At 41.9% G+C, this 23537-nt stretch overlaps 2 protein-coding genes across 2 annotated transcripts in view; both read left to right on the forward strand.

The window, feature by feature from the left end:
- The window catches only part of itfg1 (integrin alpha FG-GAP repeat containing 1), a 187427-nt gene extending 177083 nt beyond the window's left edge, over positions 1-10344 (forward strand). The window contains exons 16-18 of the mRNA XM_020617139.1: positions 1729-1811; positions 2590-2707; positions 9522-10344. Of these exons, the coding sequence (XP_020472795.1) occupies positions 1729-1811; positions 2590-2707; positions 9522-9581 (261 nt within the window). The 3' untranslated portion in view covers positions 9582-10344. The remainder of the gene's footprint in view (positions 1-1728; positions 1812-2589; positions 2708-9521) is intronic.
- A 1768-nt stretch (positions 10345-12112) lies between these two features.
- Positions 12113-23537, forward strand: part of neto2a (neuropilin (NRP) and tolloid (TLL)-like 2a) — a 20275-nt gene continuing 8850 nt past the window's right edge. Inside the window, exons 1-6 of the mRNA XM_020617138.1 lie at positions 12113-12238; positions 16083-16139; positions 16405-16548; positions 18347-18595; positions 19148-19195; positions 19753-19880. Of these exons, the coding sequence (XP_020472794.1) occupies positions 12229-12238; positions 16083-16139; positions 16405-16548; positions 18347-18595; positions 19148-19195; positions 19753-19880 (636 nt within the window). The 5' untranslated portion in view covers positions 12113-12228. The remainder of the gene's footprint in view (positions 12239-16082; positions 16140-16404; positions 16549-18346; positions 18596-19147; positions 19196-19752; positions 19881-23537) is intronic.

Genomic DNA, 23537 nt, shown 5'->3' on the forward strand with positions numbered 1-23537 from the left:
TGCCTTTCCTCTTCTCTCTCTGTCTACGACTCCTTCTACCTCCTCTCCTTCTTTGACCAGCAGTAGTCCAATTCCTGCCAGCACCCTGTAGGTCAACAGCACTGGTGGCGGTCATTGTTAACCCGGGCCTCAACTGATCCCGTATGGAATTCACATTGATGATTCGCATGTTTAAATTTGGCACGTTTTTAGGCCGGATACCCTTCCTGACGCCACCCTCTCTATTTATCCGGGCTTGGGACCGGCACAGAAGTCACTCGCTTGCAACCCCTGTGGCTAGATTCTGAGCACCCTTGTATACAGAGGTTAAATACTGTCTGTGACAGTCTTATGCCAGATGTCATGATTGGGTGTAGAGCCTTAAGGCAGCAAACTACTAAAAATTAATGTGAAACTGCTGCCAAACACAGTGCTGTAAGTAAAGGTTTTTGAAATCACCACAGTTTAAGCTTTAATGGTTAACTCTGTCTTAACAGTCTGACCTGAGTGTCCAAATCCTCTCCCCATTTTCAACTTTGAGTGAACAGAGGAAAGAGAAATGAGGATTTAAACAAAGGTTATATCCAGACCATAGGACATTTATGTTGCAGTGTTGCCTAGTGGTGTTTTTCCACCACAAGAACTTAATTGAACAGTAGTCTGGAGCTTCCCATACCTGTGATCTAGTGGAACTTGAAGGGTTGGTGTGGTCTGGCCTGCTTTGCTTTTCTACTGCATTTTCCCTGTTAGGTCACTGTTTTATATGAGGGCAGGGCTGCGCTCCTCACACACACACACACAAGCAGTGAGTGAGTGCTATGCTCATTAATCATGCATGCAACTAAATCAGCCAATAACAGACTGTATGATCTGTTTATCAAACAGCTGTTGAACAAGCAGAACACAAACTTGCAAAAAAATGGCGACTTCTCCACTTTGCCTGTAGTTCACTCACTGAAGTACCTGTGTTCCCTATGACCACGACTCTAGGTGTAACAAAGTTACCATGAGCTGTAACCCTCACTGATATGATCAAGTCACAGATTTTGTTGTCTTTCATTTCTATATAACCGGTTTCTTCCGATGTGACTTTGTGTGATGGTTCTCTTTTTTGTTCATTATATTCTCCATTTACATAAAATCATAACGTCAAGGAGATCACATGTCCCTCAGAATTTTTATTATGGTCAAAAATCCAGTCAGTCATTAGTGGACATTTGAAAAGATTCTTTGTGACAGTAATAACCTGAGAGTTCATGTACATTTAACACCCACTCAGGTAGCGGTCCCAGTGTTTTCTACCATGCAGTCTGTCTTCAAAGCAGACCTCAGTGCCACCACACTGAGTCAAGATACAGGATGAGAAAAGATTATGTATAATTCATTATGCTGAGATTATGACTTGGTCTATGAATGACTGAACTCTCTCACACCCAGTCACAGAAATACTTAATCACACATGAAAACACAGACACCAGGGAAACTTTGTTGCTCTCCTCAGCAAGGGTAATTTATTTCAAGTAGCAAGTTGTCTGTGCTTTAAACATATGGCTCTAAATAGCAGCTTCACAGAAGCTAAGGGAAACCATGGGACCCTATTTACTCTACCCCAGAGGACTTAGCATACATATTGTGAGTCTGTGTATGTGTGTCTCTCTCTCTCTTATGGAGATGGATATGAATTACCATAATGCATTACCGTGTATGTGCATATCTACAGTAGGTCATGTGTTTTCTCTGTCTTTCCAGGACATAAGGAAGCAAGAGTGGACAGCCATCATTCCCAACTCTCAGCTCATTGTCATTCCCTACCCACACAATAAACCTCGCAGGTACCTAAACACACATACTTGTTGATATAGCATAGTACAGGAGGGTCATAAGTACCTGTGTTCCTTGTTCACAGTAATGTTATTTTTGTTGGAAACCCACTGATATTTGTTGCTATGGATACCAGTCACCTCATCTGATTGCACTTAATGACCTTTTCACGTAATGTTACCTCAGCCTGATGGAGATCGTGCCTCTGTGCTGCGTCTTTACAGCAGTGCCCCGATGTGAGCATGCTGGCTTTCTCTCTCACACAGACACACACACACACACACACACACACACACACACACAGTCACTTCACAGCATGTGTTCTCATGTTATCATGATGTTGTTCCCATGTAGCTCAAACCCCTGTAGAAGCTCCAGATGGCTGTTCAACACACACACACACACACACATACACCACACACTTGTGTGCTCGCCAGGTTTGCCAGCACAGACACACACCATAAGTGAAATCGGATATAACTAGAAAAACCAGGTGCCTCAGTATTCTTCTCACATACAGTGTGACTGAACATACTGTGAAATGATAAATGTAATATATCAAACTGTTGCAATGATATAAAAAACAGAAGCAGAGCAGAGCATCACTCTACTGCAACAACAAAGTAAAAAAGATGCTCATTTATTTATTTTAACTTAATTAGGACACAGTCTCTGCTAATGTGAACCATTTGGTAATTACATTGTTTTTCTGCCAAGTAAAACTATGATGAAACATAGAACATATGGCAAGTCCTTGGTTTTTTTCACTCCCCCTCTCTCTTCCTCTAGTTGGAGTGCTAAGCTGTACCTGACTCCTAGCAACAGCGTGTTGCTGACGGCCATTGCACTGATCGGAGTTTGCGTCTTCATCCTCGTTATCATTGGCATCTTCCACTGGCAAGAGAAGGTCAGGGACACACACAAACATGTAGCTGATGTTGGCCTCTGTCTGGTGATTTACTGCTTTACGGTGTGTGAGAGAGAGAGTGTGTGTGTGTATGTGAGAGAGAGTGAGAGAGCAGATTGGTCACAACCAGCAGCAGATGGGTCCCACTCTCCCTGTCCTGTAGTCCTCTAGCCTCCTTCTGAGCCACACAGAGACACACTCTCTTTGTCTGTCTGCCTAAGCCTCTCTCTCTCCGCGGGCCACAACCTGGAAAGACATTCAACTAATTGCCTTCTCCTGTCCTTTCAGCATGGCAGATCTGTTCATTATGGCTGTAAATACACCCTCCAGGGAGTCAATACATGTGTTTTGTGCTTCAGCTCCTCACCGAGTACGGTCACGGCACCGGGTACCTGACATAGTGTTGCTGAGAATACACAGACACCAAAATGATTTAACTTTTGATTTGTTCTTTTGATTGTTTCATTTTTCATCTACCCACACTGTGGTTATGCTGTCTGCAGTAAGTTGTTGGCATCTTTGCCAAGCCATCTGCTGTGTGAGTGTGTGCACTTACAGTCATGTGTGCATGTTTGTGTCTTTGTGTGTGTACTCACAGGGTGGCATGTGTGTACAGTTACACACACAGAAGCCCTCTTATTGTCCTGTTTTTGGGAAGCGTGGGTGTGAACATCAGTTTCAACTACATGGATGCTGCATTTAAAAATAACATGATTGGTGCTTTAATCGAGCAGCATGTGCAGTTTGACGCCTTGTGGGCCAGTGAGAGGAACCAAGAGGAAAAAGCTCATTTTAAAAAGTGAATTCACTTTTATTGACTCGCAGTATAAACTTAAAATCTGATCTTGCATGTTCACTAGGTATTTTGAAGGGCTTGAAGGCACAAAGAACAGAGTATTTAGCTTTGCTTGGACTGATTAACATAAAACATTTCTGCCTTGTCCACTACTCCCCCAGCAGTAAAAAGCAGTCGCTGGTTCTAGAAGTATTTTGTGCCCTTCTAATTATTTATGCCTTTTAGTAATTCTTAAAGGATAAGGCTGGTCAGTTTCTATATTAACAGTATTTTAAACACTCCCTATACAGAGACTAAAACAAACAGTGGTTTGCTTCTACTCATGATTAATGTTTGTCAGTTGGAAATTGATTTGTTTTTAAATTGTATTTTTATCTTTTTTTATATATATAGGTTTGGGTGTGTGTGTATGAATGCAGGTGGATGTGTGTGAGGATGGATGCATGGGTGTTAAATTATTGGTAGTTTTCTTTTATGTTTTTGAATTTAATTTAATTGACAAAAAATTGTCTTCATGTACGACCTTAGTGATTGCACTACAGTAAGATGCTGACTGAGAAAATTGGTTTGTGGGATGTTTAGGGAGTTTTTTGGTTTTACTATTTCAACTATAATTATTTCAACTTCATTTCAGAGAAAAAAATCTTGTTTCTTTTTATCTTTAATAATACAATATTGAAGCTGGTCAGATATACCAGACCAGAGCAGTTTAGAACACATGGAACTGCAGCTGGCAAAGACATCTACCACTAACTAAGAATAAAAGGAATTTGATTCAAACTGCTAAATGTAAAGCATCATCTTTAGATTCTACTATGTTTGCAGCACAGAGATAAATTTAGATGATTGGATTTCTCACTAAAATGGTTGACATTTCCACTCACAGATTTGACTTTTGGTGTCCTCTGACACAGTTACTTAACATTTATGCTGGTAACTCCACCAGGAGAGCCTCATGCCTGTCCCAGCTTTGGAATTGGAATGGTGCCAACTACCAGTCACCAAACATTGTACTTGCTAAGAAATTACCATGACCTTTATTTCCAGAACCGTGGACACCTGAAGTATCTCTTCCCAATTTGCAATGATATATAGTATACAACATCATCTTTATGTGGGCCTAGAGAGAATCATTTCTAATCATAAGTCAAGAGTTCTAATTGAATGGGTTTCTGTGTACAGTGGGCTACAGCACTTCTCTGTTCCTGAAGCCCAGCAGCGATGTCTCTGTCTGGGGTGGATGAACAGAACAGCACTGTGTGCAGACTGACAACTTTTGAAAACACAAATCAATTTGATTTAATCTGGAGTGTCAGCTGGCCTAAATAATTGAAGGGCACACATCTGGAGCAACAGGCTAATGTAGAGCAACCTCCTGCACCAGCCAGGGAATTAAGATTGAAGCTGAATCCTGTATGCGCACTGTATACACCCTCCCTCAGATCTCTTCTTCTCCCACTTCGTTGCTGGTGGGGCACCTAGTAAGGTCAGGGCAAGCCCACTGATTGACATCTGGCATTTCTGTCTGTTTGAGCTGCCGCCTCTGGTATTTGTTCATCTAATAACAAAGTCAGGTAGAGGGCAGAGGCATGGGGCAAAGACGTGCTGTCCTAACAAGTTAACGGCCTTTACACAGCTCCTGTGAATCCGTGTGCAGTACAGTATTGGCTGGGGTAATAATGGATATTAAACAATCATATCCATATGAGTATAGAAAGGAAAGGAGCATAGTCTTTAAAATAAATAGAAAGACATGCAAGATGTAATCAGTCTCTTCACCTGAGGCGCATCATCTTCATGCAGAATATATAGGCCAGAGTGAGCTGGTTGCCATTAGAGCCCAGTGAGACTTCAGTGTGCCGCACTGTAGCTTCCCAACTGGTTTCAGACACAGACACACCACTGCATCATAAAAACCTGTAGATGGACACAAATCAGTGATCTGCAGCTTAATGATCATTCAGGCCTCACGATGGCACCACCCAGTGAATCAGGCATCCACAGGAAAGAACATCACATCAATCCACCTGCTCCTTAAACACATGTTGTTGTAACCATCAGCCAGTAGCCTGATAGATGAAGGCTTTGTTACAAACCAAAAGTGGCGCTGCAGTAAATGTGATGCTGCCTGTCTTTTTTGTGCAGCACAATAGTCAACATAAAGGAAAGTTTGACAGCCCTTTCATAGGGGACAGTCATTTCAAAGAGTCTTTCTTATGTACCAAGTTGACTTCAGTCCTTTTCAGAGAAAATGTTGCTTTACGGCAACATTAAGACAAAAATGAAGGTAGAAAACATGTTAATAACCCCAAAGGTAGGGTACCAAGGTATTTGGTCCAGTACTAAAACTTAAGCATCACATTGTCACTAGTATTACAGAAATTCTCAGCCCTATTCACTGAAGTAACAACAAATCGTATTTCTACCCAGTCATGCTCCCGTTTTCTTTATAGGTAGCGAGGGATCAGACTAAGCTAGGACAATGTTTCTGACCTGCTTAGGAGCTCAGTGAGTGAGGATCGAAGTAGTACTTAGCTATATTTTCATGAAAACTATACACTTTTTACAGCCATCTTCAAGTGCACAGGAGGTGAGTATGGCTTGATACCATAGCTGCAAATGTTTACTCAGTCTGTACAGCCACCGCCTTCCAGTGTTCAGAAAGAGCTGTACATCATTCCCACTGATGCACTGTGGAGATGTACACAATCTGTACTTGCTGAAATTACAAAATGGCTTTTATGGGTCCTTGGTTCATGAAATGTTCTCAGTCTACAGAGGATAATGTCAGCTGTCACTTCAAAGAAGTAAACAGAAAATGTGAAAAATTGCTGCTGTTGGCTAAAAGTTTTCTTCACCATACCAGGAATATTGGGAGCGCATGACGTGAATGGGGCCCGCAGGGACGAGGTATTGTGGGGATGAACGTGGTCTATGCTGCACATCTGTCAGCTTGTTCTCAGCTTAGCTGGCACTGCGCTGCCTCCAGCCTGCAAACCTGCCTGTCTGTCTCCATAATAAACTGCTGGCTATAAATACACATGTATTGTTCCTTCATAGCCCCTTATTTTTAGAAAGCCTTTTAATATTTGCATGAGGACAAAGAGTGTGTATATATAGGATGTTTGAGTTGATTTTATTGCAGTATTTCCCATGTTTTTCTACAATTTTTGCAGTGTTTCCTGAGATGAGGCAGAGGATTTGTCAAGATGATAGTTTATTAAAGTGAATTTGTGGCACTGTAATTAAATATTAAAAGGTCAACCTCCTCACCAGAAGGCTAACTGAACGCTTGCTACATCTGTCCTCGTATGGTTGCTAATAAAATTTATTTTTTATATTTATTTTGGTCATTTCTTTCCCCTTTGTTGTTTCATTTTAAACTAATTTGTAGTAGTAGTAGTAGTAGTTGTTGCTCCAACAAACAAAGGGGAACTAAATACACTAATCTACCAGTGGGTCTACGTAATTATCAGCCATTGTGGTTCAGTGTGACAGAACTTATTGTTGGTGATTGTAATACCCATGTGTGCGTCCTTCTTCCTTCTCTTTAACTAATTCAATATAAAGGTCCTGCATTCAGCTCTGTGCTCTCATACAGTTTTCACGTGGAAGATGTGAAATTGGATGATTTTGCCATCTCTGACCACAGCCGGTTTCCCCCAAAACTAATTTGCTCTTGCCCCCTAAATTCACTCTCTGTTCCTTTTTTCCTCAAGCTTTTAATGCATCAAACACATTTTTAACAAAGAACCTTGCTGCGGTGTTTTTATTAGGGCCTGCATCTTCAGTACCAATGCTCCTGTCAGATACAAAACTCCAAAGTCCTCCTCTTTTCCATGGCTCAATGAAGAGCGAAAGGAATTTGAAAAGACAATGCAAGAAGACAGAGTGGAGTGTCTTGCTTCTCTTAAACCCCTGATGTCCTTTAACAGGGCACAATACTTGAAGAAAGCTGATTGTTAATCATGGTCATAATCCATGAATGCTCTTTAAAACCATAAACTCTGTGATTGGTCCTTTACCTAGTCAGACAGTTGAGTCCTGCCCAGCATGAGGTGAAGACCTAGTCTGGGCATTTGATCTAAAAGTGTCAACAAAGAGGCTCAAAATTTGGTTGTTACATTTAAGTCAGGTTTGCAGTGCATAGTGCAGATCCTGCTCTTTTCCTTTGGTCCCAGTTTTTTGATCCAGCACCTGCTTCAGAGTTGTTCCGGATGTGCACGTCCTCCCTTTTGACTGTTCAGGTTTGTCCTTAGACAGTCAGGTAGCTAACGTTGTCCAGTCCTGCAATGTCCAACTGAGACACTTTGCTCTGCTTATCTGGAAAAGATTGTCCATGCTTTTATCTCGTCCAGCCTGGACTGTTAGCACGTTCTTTATTCTGGTGAAACATTTTAAGACTACAGCTGATGTAACACGCTGCCACCAGGCTTTTAACAAGCACTAAGAGAAGTGACCACATCCCACTAGTCCTTGCTGCCTTGCACTAGTTACCTGCAAGTTTCAGGATTGATTTAAAGAATTTCCTGGTTAATTATATCTGTGATATGTTGACTTGCTGTGAGCCTGATCACTGCATGAGGTCCTCTGGCAGGGTCTTGCTAATGGTTCCACAGTCTGGACTTGCTACCGAAGGAGACTGGGCCTTTCCTCAGCCGTGGAACTCGTCAAGCTCAGTACCCTCTTTTAAATCTCTTTTTAGAACACAGTTATCACATGGCCTTCTCTTAACTAATGTATTGTTGTAACTTCTCATGCTTTAGACGTCTGCTCTTGATTTGAATATTTTATTCTTTGTTTGTAATGTAAATCACTTTGCAACTGTGTTTTGAAAGGCGCTCCATAAATCAAATGATTATTATTGTTGTTATTATTGTTCATTAAGCTGTGTGGCCTTGTTTGACCAGTGACTGTTCCAGTAAGGCTGGATTAAAATGACACACATGAATGAACACATTCAGTTTTGTCCAGATCCAGCTGAAAAGGGTCACTGAATGGCATGTTGCAGCTGCTATGTCCCAACATTGGCTATTTTCTCAGCTTGAGGTTTACAAATGTTAAGGGCTATTTGCTGCACATACACCTCAGTTCATTTGGGCAACTTTTAGTCTAATTTAAGTAATTTGATTATTGTTCATTTTTATTTTGTTTTACTTAACAAAAAAGTGAAGAACATTCAGCCTCAGCTTCATCCTGTATTTTTAATTCTGGTCTTTTAAGTATCCAGAAGCTGCAGCTTGCACCACCTTTAGTCTCTGTAGTTCCAGTGGTTACAGATGTTCTTGTGTATTGCGAAGTTAGCAGTAAAGGCACCTTTTATCTATTCATAGCAGAGGGCTATATGGTTCACCCACACCGTGTCCATGTCAGTCCGAATCACTCGGCTCTGTAAATCCACTCGTCATCCCCAAACTCTGGCTGTTGTTCCTGCTCACTTATTGCATCTACCTGGTTTCTGTACAAAGCAGCTGGATCATTCAGATGCTGTGTTCACATATTCACTAATTTACTGTTCACAGTCTGGATGTGACATAAGATGAGCAGCTAAAATGTAGGGTCATATTCATGCAGAACTATTAAACGATGAAGTAAGGTCTAGATAGCTGACGACCAATACTTAGCAAGCAGCTAATTTAACTTCTGAAGAAGAGATATTTGTTGGGAAACAAATACTCCAGAGTGTGACTTTCAGTTTGCAAAGTCTGCATTATAGTGCATTTGTCCATCTTTCACTGGCTGCGTAGTTATTGTTCATTGACAAAAATCGCAAAACATTTTGTCATAGTCTTTGTCTTAAAAGGTTACTTTGTGGTTTTAGTCTTAATTTCAATTTGGAAAAAGGTTGTCTTGGTTTTTGGTCGCAAGCTTAACTTGTATACACACACACCTTAGTGGTAATACAGAATCCACCCATTATCAGCATGTCCTCTGTATTCATCATTGCACAATAAGTTAAAATATGGTGTGATCCATAGATGAAAACATGGTGACCATGTATTTTTCTTTGTTGTTCAGAAAGCGGACGACCGAGAGAAGAGGCAGGAAGCCCACCGTTTCCATTTTGATGCCATGTGAAGGAAGGCAACTCCACCATGAGAGAGCGTCTCCTGCTTTCCCCTCACCCACCTTTACACACACCCACTCAGTCTTATTTTGGTGCCCAATAAATGGATCCCCGTTTGCCCTAAAATGTTTCTTTTTTATATTTTTCAAGTCAAATGTGAAATATTTATGTCCCATTCCATTTTTTCCACTCACAAGTGTAAGGCAGGGGTGGCTGTATTCAGCAGCATGATCATCATTTGTGTTGTTACTGAGTGTTTGGACAAAATGACTCAGATTTCTGTTGAAACTCCCAATGAGTTACTTCAGTATTGTGCACTGTTGGTATATATTTATTCATTGGAAGGGGGGGCACCTTTGGCATGTGCTCAGATGTGTAACTTTACTTGAAATCCATGTGTGTGTTCCTGTCCACTGTCTTTGCCTGGCTGATTCAACTCTTTCTTTTTCATTTGACTGAGATATTGTAAAGGAATTCTTCAGGCTGTATTACCTGTGAAATTAAACTGAATTGAATTCTGTGATATCGATCTCTGCCACGCAGCTACAGCAGCAACTGGTGCAGAGGGAACAAAAATGGGCACATGCAATGATTCTGTGGACCATTTCTCTGCTACCAGTCTCACATGAAATGATGAATTTCTAGGTTTGCTCAGTGCAAATTCACCTTTTACTCTCCTGATCATATCACAGTGCATGATAGCAGTGCCAAAATCAAGTTTCTGTGTTGCATCCTGCAAATGTCTAATGCCACTGCATCAAGGATCAGTAAATGGTCCCTTTTAGCTTTATTTTCCATTTTAAAGTTAACTGGGCGAAACGCTCTAGTGTGTTCAAGATGCCTGTTTTACAAGGATGAGATCATGCCATTTCAGGTGGTTTGCACTTTTTTAAACTAGTGATTAACTGCAGGTTTATGTCATGTATTGTTTTGTGGATTTGATTTGCAAATAAATGTTTAAGCTACTAAGGGTGTTTACTTACTGAGGCTGAGAATAAAAATGTCTCTAGTTCAAACCAACGTTGGGCTGGTGAATTTATGGAACATTAAACTTCATGTCTTTTTTGTTCCACACTCCTTAAAGCTGCCCATGAAATAACTAGTGTTAAATTAAACAGTTTTACATCAGGTCCCAAAGCTATAATTTACCAGAGTTCTTCCCCTGAAACTCCTTTTAAAGAACACCTTTTGTTTATTGTGTCACTGGGCTGCTAGGAGGACGTTGACATTCAGAATAAGCATCTTTACATCCTCTCATTATCGAAATTTGTAGTGAGTCTAGCAGCAGTGAAATGAAACCACCTTTAATTTTCCAGGGGACCCCTGGAGACTCTTTGGAGCACCTCATTTCAGGAGCTGCCCTTCTAAATAATGCATGGAGAGGGTAAAGCTCCCCTGTGTGGCAAATGACAATAAGACTGTCTCAAGCTCTGGAACCTTCAAGTAGCTGTGTGTGTGTCTGTGTTTGCTGGAGACGGAGTGAGAGACCTAAAGCAAGGAGGAGGTGGTGTACCACAAGTTGCATTGAACCACACGGAGAAAGCGGGAAAGGAACCGGAAATGAGGTGGATTAGCCTTAAAAATAAAAGCATGCAAAAGAAAAGGTTTTGAAGTGCACAGGAGAGTTTTATCACTGCTAAACCCTAAAAACTAAGGAAGCAGAACAAACCCTGGTCGCTCATAACCTACAGATCCCTAACGGTACATTTAGACTGATATACTGTAAATGAACTACAAATGCGTCCACAAATGACTTCTTTGGATTTGATGGATATGAAGTCAAGCTGTTTTAGTTGGGTTTCATCACATTAGTGGTGAAAACGGAGCTACCGTGCACTTAAGGCGCCTTGTTTCCTCAGTAACATTAACAAGGAATATTTAGATAGTAGTTTATATCCCTGATCATTAATAAAGCAGCTTAAATGAAAAACCAGTTAATTGGGCCACGTGTATTTCTTTGTTTTTAGATTCCTTTTCACTTTTTTGTCATTTTAAAATTGGCAACAAGTCTACCAGTGTGGTTTTATTGTTGAAAATAGTGGGAGAAGTGGTGTCCTCGTTTTGTCTCCTTTGACGATGCTCACGACAAGCCACTCATTGATGTAAGCAGCGCCCGCGGCTTAAATGAGCCTCGTTCAGGAGCGTTTCTTAGTTCAGACACGGAGGGACAACAGGCAGAGAGGGACAGCAGGCAGAGAGGGACAACAGGCGGAGAGGGACAGCAGGCAGAAAGGGACAGCAGGCAGAGAGGGATTCTCGCCTTTCCTCTTTTCTTTGGTACTCTTTCTCCGTCTCTCTGTCTCCGTCCGTCATCCATCCGTATGCGTTTTTTGGATATCTGCTTCTTCTAGAGTGCATCAGTCCGTCTCCACATGCCCTTTCTGCTGTGGTCCCACTGGAACCTGTCTTCGCAGTAATGATGCCTGGCTGAACGGCTTGCGGCAGTGTTCACCTTCCAGTCAAACGCAGCGGGATCTCCGACTGAAGAACAGCTTTGGTGCCGCCGTCCTCTTGGAGCGTGGCTCTGTGTCTCATGGATTTACTGCTGTCAGAGAAAAGTTGGATTTTGTAAAGAGCCTTTTGGAGGCGGACAATGGACAGAATAGAAGGGCGTTTTTAGAAAGGTGCTTTTGGGTTGGAGTCACACAGTGAGAGGACATGCACAGAGGTGGGTTGTATACGAGCTATCCAAGCGTCGTGGTGCGCGTCAAGGTCCGGTTCCTTACGCAGAAAAAAAATCGACACTTTATGTTTGGATCTAATGCATTTATCCCTTTACCCTTGCTTTCTTTTTAGCAGTGTCTATATTTTATTTGCAGCTTATTTGATTTTCACAACGTATTATAAAGCCATGATGGTGACATGAAATGTTAAAACAGTGTCTGTGGATCGGCCTCAGAACAAATTCCGTAGTTATGAATTTCCCTTAAACTGAAACAGCTCAGGCAATTTACAGGTATATAAATGCAAAGTCTCCTTTTACTACCTTTGGCAATAGCTCCATTTCTCCTTTATTTGTCTTTAGTATGAGATTTCCCGCTGCTTATGACAAATCTTCCTGATTTGAACGACATTAGTCACTGGTTTATAACGCACCAGTTCAGGTTCCAGCATCTGTTGGTCTGCCTTCTATTTACAGCTAAAGCAGACCAGTTCTTTTAGGTTTGTTGGGTCTGATTGGTTCGAATCGGCTCGAGCTTGGGCAATGTAAACAGTAAACACAAAATGGTTCCTAAAACGTTTCATTAAAGCTGTACTGGTTTTAAACATTAAAAGTCATGACCTGACTGAAATGCTCCTACCCTGGACTATCTGTGAAAAGGCACCGGAACCGGAGCGGTGCTCCCGCTGACAGTCAGCTGAGGCACCGTGAGGTGTTCCCACACCAGTCTAGGTGAGTCCAGTCTGACAAAGGTCAAATGCTAGTGAAATATGTGCATTACAACCACCAGGGAGCACAGCAGTGTTTCCCTAAGAACATCTGGTCTGTCACACATTGAACCCCAGATATGTGGTCACGACAAGACGAGCGTGTTAGGTGCCTGCTTACTCTCATGCAATAGGCTGTTTCTCCGCTCTGCAGAGCTTCACAGCGTGACGCCGCTGTCCGTGCTTCTGCTTCACGCGATTAGCCTGCGCGCGTGCTGCTGCAGCCCGGGTCTCGCGTAATCAGCACCTGAGGCACGCGTCGTAGCAGACAGCTGCAGCAGCTCTCGGTGCGTTCAGTGGAGTAGTTTACTGCAGTAGCTGTGAAATGAAACAGGTAAGTATTTGTAAATCGTGTGATCATAAGCAATTAAACGGCAGCGACGTTCAATTTAGCTTAATTATGATGCAGTCTAATTAGCTGTTAAGTGGCCACAGATGTAGCCCACCTTAAGGCTACCACGTGACACACCACAGTGGCGTCATTCGGCCTTTTCAGTGTAACTAACTATGACACCCAATGAAAAATAATTTCATCTTCATATTAACTGGGATTAGGAAGCTTTGTTAGCCGCCTCACTGTGGTTCACCTACCTGCTCTGCCCTTCCCACAGGGTACAGGAAACTTCTACATTGCAGCTCTTATTTGGTTTCCAGTCCTTCTTCAGTCCTGTATTACCGAAAACTATTTGCCTTCTGTTTTTTGTTTGTTTGTTTGGTCATATCTAGTCAGTTTGGAAAGAATAAAGCAGATTACACCCTTAAATTGCTTGTTAACAGAAGTGGGAAGTGATGGAAACATGGAAAGATAAAACAGGATAAACAGGGTTTTCCACTTGGCCTTTAAAAACAGAGGTCAGATCAAACCTATTTCACACCAAATATTTCTTGAAGGAACTTAGTTATGTGTTGTTGAAATGAGGCCATTAGGGAAGACAACAGATAAGACCTCTGTGTTTTGTGAAATAACCTAGTGACTGATATGCTTTATGAGCTGTAGTGTTTGTTTCGTGTTTTGTAAAATAACCTAGTGACTGACATGCTTTATGAGCTGTAGTGTTTGTTTCCATTTTCACAGATTCATCACAGTTTTTATACATTATTGCTTGTGATTAGCATTTTACAAAAGATGTTACAAAGGCCTAGAAAGTATGCAACTTTAGCTTATTAACTTTTTTGGAATGTAGATATATACACATTTCTGCCAGTGCAGCTCAGAGTAGCTCTTTGGTTTATGCTTAAAACAACCACTGGCACAATCAGTGTATTTGTGACAACCTTAAGCCACTGAAATGCTGAAAAGATTCTCATTTTGCATGTTTTGTTGAGGGTCAGCAGCAGTTTGCAGTGTTTGTACCATCTACCAGGTTTAGGGACTGGCTTGTAGTATAAAATGAGGTTGGCTGAGGTTGGGTGGTCTGTTCTCTAAGTACCCCTGTGCTGGCTCATACCCCCACCTACGATCCTTCATCGCAAGATAATGGAGATAGATGTAATGAGGATCCTGGAGCCTGAGGGACACGTGTATGCATGCATTTCAAAATGAGTCAATTCAAACATGCATGTGCTCACTGGTGCAATTGCATTCACTGCTTATGTCATCTGTGCATTCTTCTTCTTCATCCACCCCCACCCCTTTCTCTCCCTCTCTCTCTCTCCTTATTTCCTGGGTGCCATTGTGCAATGAGCCAGGCTCAGGCTCCCTCACTAATTCAATTTGAGCAGGCCAACCTATTATGAACTCCGTGGGGCTCAGGTCTACAGTGGCTTATCAGAGCAAGACAGTGTCAGAAGCTGTAACGTGCTCGCCCACAGTGCAGATATTGTTGGAACACAACATATTTCACCTATTGTCTGTATCTGCGCGCTGCCCAAATGTCTGGTCTCCTCATCGGTGCTGTAAGCCTTGGAGCCTGTTTCCTGCTAATGCTTTATGTCTGTGGTGCCCAGAGGCTGCAGGTTAGCAGGTTCAAGTCTTGTGGCTGGGATGAGACTTAATGGTTTGCAACTATATAATTAAGCACTGCTTTTTTCCTCCTGTTACTACTGCTATTATTACTGCCAAACCCAGCTGTACAGCTGTAGCTGTACTACTTTTAACGTTGTCCTGCAACGATCCTGTCATTAGTACTACTTATGCACACATTCATTCTAGTATCACAATAGATTAAGCAGCTGTCACTAACCTATTTAAGAGTCTCTGCATGTTGACATTCCCCAGGAACTAAGACTTAAATCTTGAACAAAGCCACAGCACTTTAACCCTATTCAGTACACTGTATATCAGCAGGCTTCTGCATCCAAAACCACTTCTACCTGTGTACTTTAATGCCACTGCTAGTACTACTGCAGCTGTACCTCTTCTTTACTGCAAGTATCTATGTATCATCAAATCATAGCTCTGTTTTGTATATTATGGAAACTATTAATTAATTGGCAGAAACTTGATTACTACTGTAATAATCAGTTAATATTTTAAATCCCTAACACTAAAAAAGCCACAGCTTGTCAGTTGAGTGACTTGTGTGCCGCTGTGTTGTTCTAGCTAAGAGTAACGTGAATATTTTCAGGTTTTAGTCTGTTTGTGTGTGTGTGTGTGTGTGTGTGTGAGAGAGAGAGAGATTTTTAAAAAAACATTTTAGGAAACACAAAGGCATTTCAGCTACACATCTTCCACACTCAGTATCTTTCATTTACAAGATGATTCACTACTAAATGCTTCTGCTGTATTTTCCCAGCATCGCCCTTTCATGAAGGCTTTACTATACAGACACTGATATGATTACACTCTAAATTCATGCCAGTATTAAAAAGACAGGCCTATGCTGATATATAACTTAAGATGATCTTGTCTCTCACAGTTCATTTAGTTCATTTACCAGTTCAGCCTGGGATTTACTTAAAAATTGTATTGATGTATATTTTACTCACTATTCATCATGGTCAAATAAAATCAGTGCACCCACTGATCAGACATACTTAGTCTGTGGCCATTAAGTGATCTCCTTTTAATGCTGTTGTTGAACACAGAGATATAAATGCCGTGCTCTATCATGTGTGACTAACGTGTAATGTCTGTTTTACAGCGTGGATACTCTTCTTTCTAATAGAAGAGGGGTTCGCTTTGGCACAGAGAGCTAAAGGTAAGCTTTAGCTCAGATGCCTTTGTATTTCATTTATGTTGTTTCACCCACAGTGAACCGATCTGATACGAGGGGGGGGTTCTCTCTGTCACATAGGACAAAAGCATTCTTTTCTTTATTCTGTTGTGCCTTTCCTTCATTTTTATTCCCTGACTGCTTTTTCTCTTCCTCACTCCTGCCCTCTTTCCACTCTCCCTGTTTTTCAGTCTCATTGATCCCCCGGCTCAGTGACCCATCTGTGTCTCTTCTGCCTCTCTGTTTTCAGATTCCCAGAACGATCATGGCGGCCAGAGCCCCAGCCAGAGTGACTGTGGCACCTGGGTACGCAACATCAATGGTGGGGTGTTCACATCGCCAAACTACCCCAACACCTACCCACCCAACAAGGAGTGTGTTTACATCCTGGAAGGTAAAGCCTTTTTCAGCTGAATGCGTCATCTTCTGCTTGGTAGCTGGTAGCAAAACAGCTGACATGGTTTCCCGCCGTTGAGCATATTGCCTCCTCCAGTGAATGTCATTAGTTTGAATGACATTGTTGTACACAGCCTTGCCCCTGTCTGATTTTCTGTTCCTTTGCTGGTGACCAATCAGCCTAACATTTTCCGAATGAGCCGTCCCAAGCTTGTTTCACTGCACAGGCACACAGTATTCCTTTGAAAGAGGCGAAAAGCGGTGCACTGTGGGGGAGCCCCTAACTTCTGACCTAATCAGAGTAGTGCTGTGTTCATCTCTACTGGCAGGGTGTGCCAGAAGAGTCTGGTATTGAATGAAACATAGAGGAGGTGAACATCTGCTACACAGCTGAACTTCAGTGGCATACCACTGAATCGCAAGTGGCCTCGTCATCACCTAAGTGTTTACCAGAAATAATCACAGCCATCAGTAATTGGGTGCCATCACTAGCAGGTATAGGAGATGAGGTCTGGGATATTGGTTGGTGTATTTATTCTAAATTGATTAACAGTTTCATGCAGATGAGATATATGCTTGATACATATATACATAGATGCTATGGTGGGGAATAGATTTTACACATGGCTCAAGGGCTCCCCCTGTGGACAAAGCAAGCCCACAACCGTTGTTCATGAATAAGCTGTGACTCCATTGCAGGCATCCTACTGGTGTTTGCACCAGTACATCACAGTGGGTCTGGGAAGCCAGAGATTCAACCTGTCAGTTACGATTATTTAATCCTGAATGGTCTTAGTCATATTCATATCCAAGCTCCAGTGTTGGGCCTTTTATTCTGCTTCTCAAAGAGGGAGAGATGTACACGTTTTACATAATTGCTAATCTTATAGCCTTGTAATCACAATTTGTGGTTAGTGAGGCTCATTGATTGTGTCGTGTCCTCCAGTTCATCAGCTCAATAGATCGAGTGATTATACTTTCTGCTCTTTCTGTATCAAGCTGTGTCATTTATGTGCGGGTGTGTGTATCAGAGAGAGAGAGAGAGAAATAGATGGCTAAAGAGAGAATGAGCTTCAGCACACCAGGTAACAAACAAAGATAGCAGGAAGTACAGGCATATGAGCTGCTCGCTCAGGCAGAAAGAACACTCAGGCTCAGATCCACAGACAGGAACAGAGACACAAGTGCACACAGAGAAGAGACTGCTGTGTTACTTTATTTCAGCTGGAGACTGTAGCATACACATGTACCACCCTTGACCTCACTCTTTCATTTCTAATGGGGCATGCTTGACTACTACACGCCTGGTGTGAGTCACCCCACACCCCAAGCATCTTTATTTAGTATGGTTCATGTCCCAAGGCACATGGGTGGGATTGCTCTTATTAAAATGAATCCTCTCTGTGTGCGGGCTTATGTTAGTAAAGAGCTCTGCCCACTCAGCACAGAGACAAACTCCAGATTTGAACTTGTGAACTGCAGTTCATGCTGTGGTGGTGGGTTCTCAATTCACTGACTCACAGACAGCAGTGCTGACATGCTGGACAGCAGCCCCTTTTATCTTTGTGTATGCTTGTGTGTATACCTATGCCCATATGTTTGAGTGAGCTTGTGCATGTTTATGTGTGAAACATGCTTGATATGTGAATATGCACCTTTATAGTGGGGTGAGAATCCCTCATGTTGGTCAATATTAAAATGATGTCACAATGTCTCTTTGTCGTGCAAAAGAAAGATTTATTTGAATACTTTCCCCCTTTGTTTCCTTTCTCTCCCATCTCCATTGTTCACCAAAGCTCTCCCTAGACAAAGGATTCAGCTTGCTTTTGATAAGAACTACTACATCGAGCCCTCATTTGAATGCCGCTTCGATCACATCGAAATCCGTGATGGGCCATTTGGGTTCTCACCACTTATTGATCGCTTCTGTGGGGGAAAGAACCCAGGCTTGGTCACATCAACGGGACGTTTCATGTGGATTAAGTTCACCAGTGACGAGGAGCTGGAAGGCCTTGGCTTTCGCATCAAGTACACATTCATTGCAGGTACAGATGCACAAACTCTGAAGTTGCAGTGAGTTTGACTCAGCCTCAGATTCTTGAAGCTGATTTGCATACACATCAAAGGTTGTGAGTAGGATGTGAAGAGAACTGGATTAGTTTGCTGAAGTCACCCAAAGTATAAAATAGATCTCAGTGTAATAGAAAAGATACCATCCTTAACAAAAAAAAAAAACACATTTCCTGCATTCCCCACCTTGTTTTGTTTGTTCATTGCCACTACAAGCTGACTGAACATCAGCAGGCTGGACATCCACAGGTCACCATGAGGTGTCCAATTTTCCAAACATGATAGGCTTCTTCCCTACCTTTTTTCTAGCTCTTCAGCAGACACATGCGCAACATCAGAGCCTCCAGAAACTGAACCCAATATGTCTAGAAATCAGCGTCTCCCATCAGGTGACAGATATTAGCTTCAAACAGACCCTTTCTGTTTTATCTGGCCTGCCTTAATGGGATCTTATCTTGTGTTCTCTGCTTACCTACGTCTGCTGTGTGGATTGAGAGTAATGTGCCTCCCAAATCTTATCATTTCAGACCCCGATTTCCATTTGCACGTGGGCGGACTGCTAAACCCCATCCCAGGTAAGCTCTTCAGTATTTCATCGGTTTGTGTTCAATCCTTTTTGAAGAGCTCCTCTGTTCTCAGAAGCTTCCTGAAGGCTATCTGTCTCCGATGAGAATGCTGGACACCCAAACGTACCTTAACAAGCACACGGTTGTATGTAACATTAAAAAATGTACATGCATACTCATGCACACATTTAAACACATGAAGGAACATACACCTTTTTTATCCAGCTCTTCCCTTCTGTCATCCTGTCTTTGTTCCTCTGTCTTCTGATTGGCCTTTGTCCTGGTTTGCTGTGCTCACTTCAGTTTCACCTTAAATCCTTGACTTCTTTAAATAAAAACCTTCCTCTGTCCTTCTTTATGTCGTGATTCTCTTCTCTTCATACCCCTTTTCCTCTTGCTCCTTTTTTATTTTATTTTATTTTTTGCTTTCTATTTGTTCTCAGGATTCTCTCATGTATTTCCATGTGAGACTCCTTTCTCACCTTCTGTACTTTTAACCCTCTCTATCCTGTTCCCTGTCTTTTTTCTGTCAACCTGTTCTCCACATTTCATCTATCTCTTTACAGACTGTCAGTTTGAAATCAGCGGATGGGATGGGATTATTCACTCTGGTCAAGTGGAAGAGGAAGAACGAGTGAAGCCTGGTGATGCTCTGGATTGTATCTGGACCATCAGGGCTCCTCCTCACTCCAAGGTCAGTACAAGTGTTAGTCATCAGGAACGATGGCATGAGCTGCTTCTGTCCTGTTCTTCAACCCATGTTTGGTACTAAAGTCATTTTAACATACCTGACAAATGGCTTAATTTACTGTATGTAGCTATTATATAAACTCTAAACACCCTGAGAATAACTCTATGCAATAGAGTGTTAAGTGTTCAAGGACATCACTCTCAGTGTTTTGTAAGACCTCTCAGTTCAATTTATTTTGGTCACAGAGTTTATGTTTTCCAAATTAGTAATCGGCATAAATGGCAAAAACTTGCATGAATTATATTTTTTTATGTTTTTTTTAAAATTATGTTTTATTTCCCCATATCTAAGATGGAACATGACAAGTGAACTGCAGTGCCTATAAAAAGTATTCACCCCCTTGGATGTTTTACCCTTTTACTGATTTTATAAATCAATCATGGTCAATATAATTTGGCTTTTTTGAAGAAAAACCCCCCAAACATTTAATGTCAAAGTGAAAACAGATTATTCAAAGTAATGTCAATTAAATAAAAATATGTAGTGTGAAATAAGTGATTACATAAATATTAACCCCCTTTAATATGACTGACCTAATTCAACAGCAAATTGGTGCTAGTAGTCTCACAAGTAGTGAAATGGGGTCACCTGAGTGCAGTGAATGTGTCTCAAGTGACTGTAGTATAAAGACACCTGTGTCTGGAAGGTCCAGCCACTAGTTAATCAGTATTCCTGGCTACTATTACACCATGAAGACAAACAAACACTTCGTGCAACTCCGAGAAGAGGTTATTGAAAAGTACAAGTCAGGGGATGGATACAAAACATTTCCAAGGCACTGAACATCCCCCAGAGGAGACTAGTGAGAGAGGCCACCAAGAGGGAAGGAGGTACAAGCAGCTGAGGTGGGAGAGACTCTGCATACAACAACTGTTGCCCGGGTTCTTCACCAGTCAAAGCTTTATGGGAGAGTGGCACAGAGAAAGCCACTGTTGAAGAAACTCATATTAAATCTCGACTAGAGTTCACCAAAAGGCACGTGGGACACTCCATGGTCAGATAGAAGAAAGTTCTGATGAGACCATAATGGTGCTTTTTGGCCATCAGACAAGACGCTATGTTTGGCAGACACCAAATAATTGCACATCACCACAAACACACCATCCCCACTGCGAAGCACGGTAGTGGCAGCATCATGGTGTGGGGATGCTTCTCGGCAGCTGGTCCTGGAAGGCTTGGAAAGGTAAAGGGTAAACTGAATGCAGCAAAACATAGGAAAGTCCTGGAGGATAAATGTATTCAGTCTGCAAGAGAACTACGGCTTGGGAGAAGAATCAATTTCCAGCAAGGCAATGACCTGAAGCATACAACCTGGCAGAGCTTGAGCAGTTTTGTAAAGAAGAATGGAGCAGTGTCCAGATGTACAAGCCTGATTGAGACCTATCCACACACACTCTGTGCTGTGATTGCAGCCAAAGGTGCATCTACTAAATACTGACTTGAATGGCAGTGAATATTTTTTTCTCTTTTGTATTCTTAATGTAACAACAAATGTGATGTCAGTCTTTGTTTTAATGGAGATTTCAGGATCAACATGCATAATGACCGTCTCCTTCATTCAAAGCGTTTCCTTCTCTCATCTGCCTTTGTGTCAGTGGGAAATTACTTTCTAGCCTGCTCTTTTCCAAACAGTGTAAGTAAACAAGCAGTCAAACAATTGTTTACAGAATCTTATAACCTGTAGTGGTTTACTTCATTTAAATATTTGCATGAAGGCATATAAAGTAATAGTATTGTGTGTTCTGGTCACGGAGAACAAATTCTCCAGTGGTCATGTCTGTATTGTGACTGTCATTTCAGTAGACTGTATAAAGGCCATGGGTTTTGTCAATACAGTATGGGCAGTGGTATGCAGCCAATTTTTATTTATAACTTACAGTCCTGGAGATTCAAAAGTACATTTTCTATCCAGGAGTGAAAGCTTGATGTGTTCTGATATTTATGAGTGGACATCCAAAGTCCTGTTGAAATTACAGCCATAACTTGAGTATGAATCAAGGTTACTTGTTTCTCCCTCAGGACTAAATGAGTCATCAGCACACTCCTGTGCTATTCACTGGCCACTATATATTGACACACTCACATGCATAAATTCATGTACATCTAATTGGGTATGAAACAGCAGACGTACACATACAGTCGCAAATTACTGTAATGACATCTATACTTTATTTACACATACAAAGTAATATTTTACACATATACATGTAAACATTCATTTCTCTGTCTCTCTCTCTCACACACACGTACATAGTGTTTCCATTACTTCAGGGGACTGGCCCTGCTGAGTGGCCCTAGCCATATATTAGCTGAACGAAGCAGAAGGCACAGAGCAGCACAGTCAGCAAAAGAGCAGCTATTTAACTGTTGCATGGTTACAGGTGCCTGTGTGCAAAATGCTGAAGTTTCATCTAAGGTGCTGTGGCCAACATCTTATCACTACTGATGATCTGACTTGTTCCCCGGGTGTTTAGACATTCATTTTGTAATTACTTTGCAAGTAAAAACTTACTTTAACAGCACAGTATGTTTAGGCTAACTAATGAGCAAACAAGAATCTGGTGTGCAGGCAGGTGGCTGGTTACAGTGATAGTCATGAGGTATACAGAGAGGAGAAACTCACTGAGGACCTCTAGTGAACAAGTGTAGCCCATTGGCTCTGCCATAGCGGTTTCCACAAAGGCCACAGAGCCACAATTAGCACAGATGTTAAAATAAGGCTAAAGAAAAGTAAGTCATAGAAACAAACGATAAACTCTTATCAAATCCAAACAAAATGTTAACGTTTTAAATGAATCCCTGTCATAAAAGATACTGACATAGTTCAAAATGTAAATATCAGTGGATTAAAATACAGTCTACAAGAATAATGTTTAACAGCAAAGTTTGACTCCTTTTTAATTATAGGAGGTAGCTTATACCATTCCATGGCACCAGAATACAGAGAGAGAGTCTGATTTGTCTTGAATTTAAATCTATTTCTCTAAGAGTTAAGTTTGCTGCACCAGCTATGAGTGGCCATAATGTGGCATAAATAATAATGATGCATTATATTTAGTTGAGCAAGCTCAAGGGCCCTTGCATTGTGTATGCTCACCAGATAGAATGACCAGTGTTATTAGTTAAACCTGTGAAAATGTTATATTCAGAGGCTGAGGAATTGAGCTTTTTGCCTGCAACACCCCGACTCCCCAGGGACCTATGCACAGGCCCTCTTTGTGGACTTCAGCTCAGTGTTCAACACCTTCATCCTGGACATCCTCTACTCCAAACTGACCCAGCTCACTGTGCCTGCCCCCACCTGTCAGTGCATTACTAGCTTTCTGACAGACAGGGAGCAGCAGGTGAGGCTGGGGAAAACCACATCCAGCACCCAGACAATAAGCACAGGTGTCCCCCAGGGATGTGTGCTCTCCCCTCTGCTGTATTCACTCTACACCAATGACTGCATCTTGAAGGACCCCTCTGTCAAGCTCCTAAAGTTTGCTGATGACACAACAGTCATTGGTCTCATCCGAGATGGAGATGAGTCAGCCTACAGATGGGAGGTTGAGCAGCTGGTCCTGTGGTGTAGTCACAACAACCTGGAGCTGAACATGC

Source organism: Monopterus albus, unplaced genomic scaffold (genome assembly GCF_001952655.1).
Source record: "Monopterus albus unplaced genomic scaffold, M_albus_1.0 scaffold186.1, whole genome shotgun sequence".
NCBI lineage: Eukaryota > Metazoa > Chordata > Actinopteri > Synbranchiformes > Synbranchidae > Monopterus > Monopterus albus.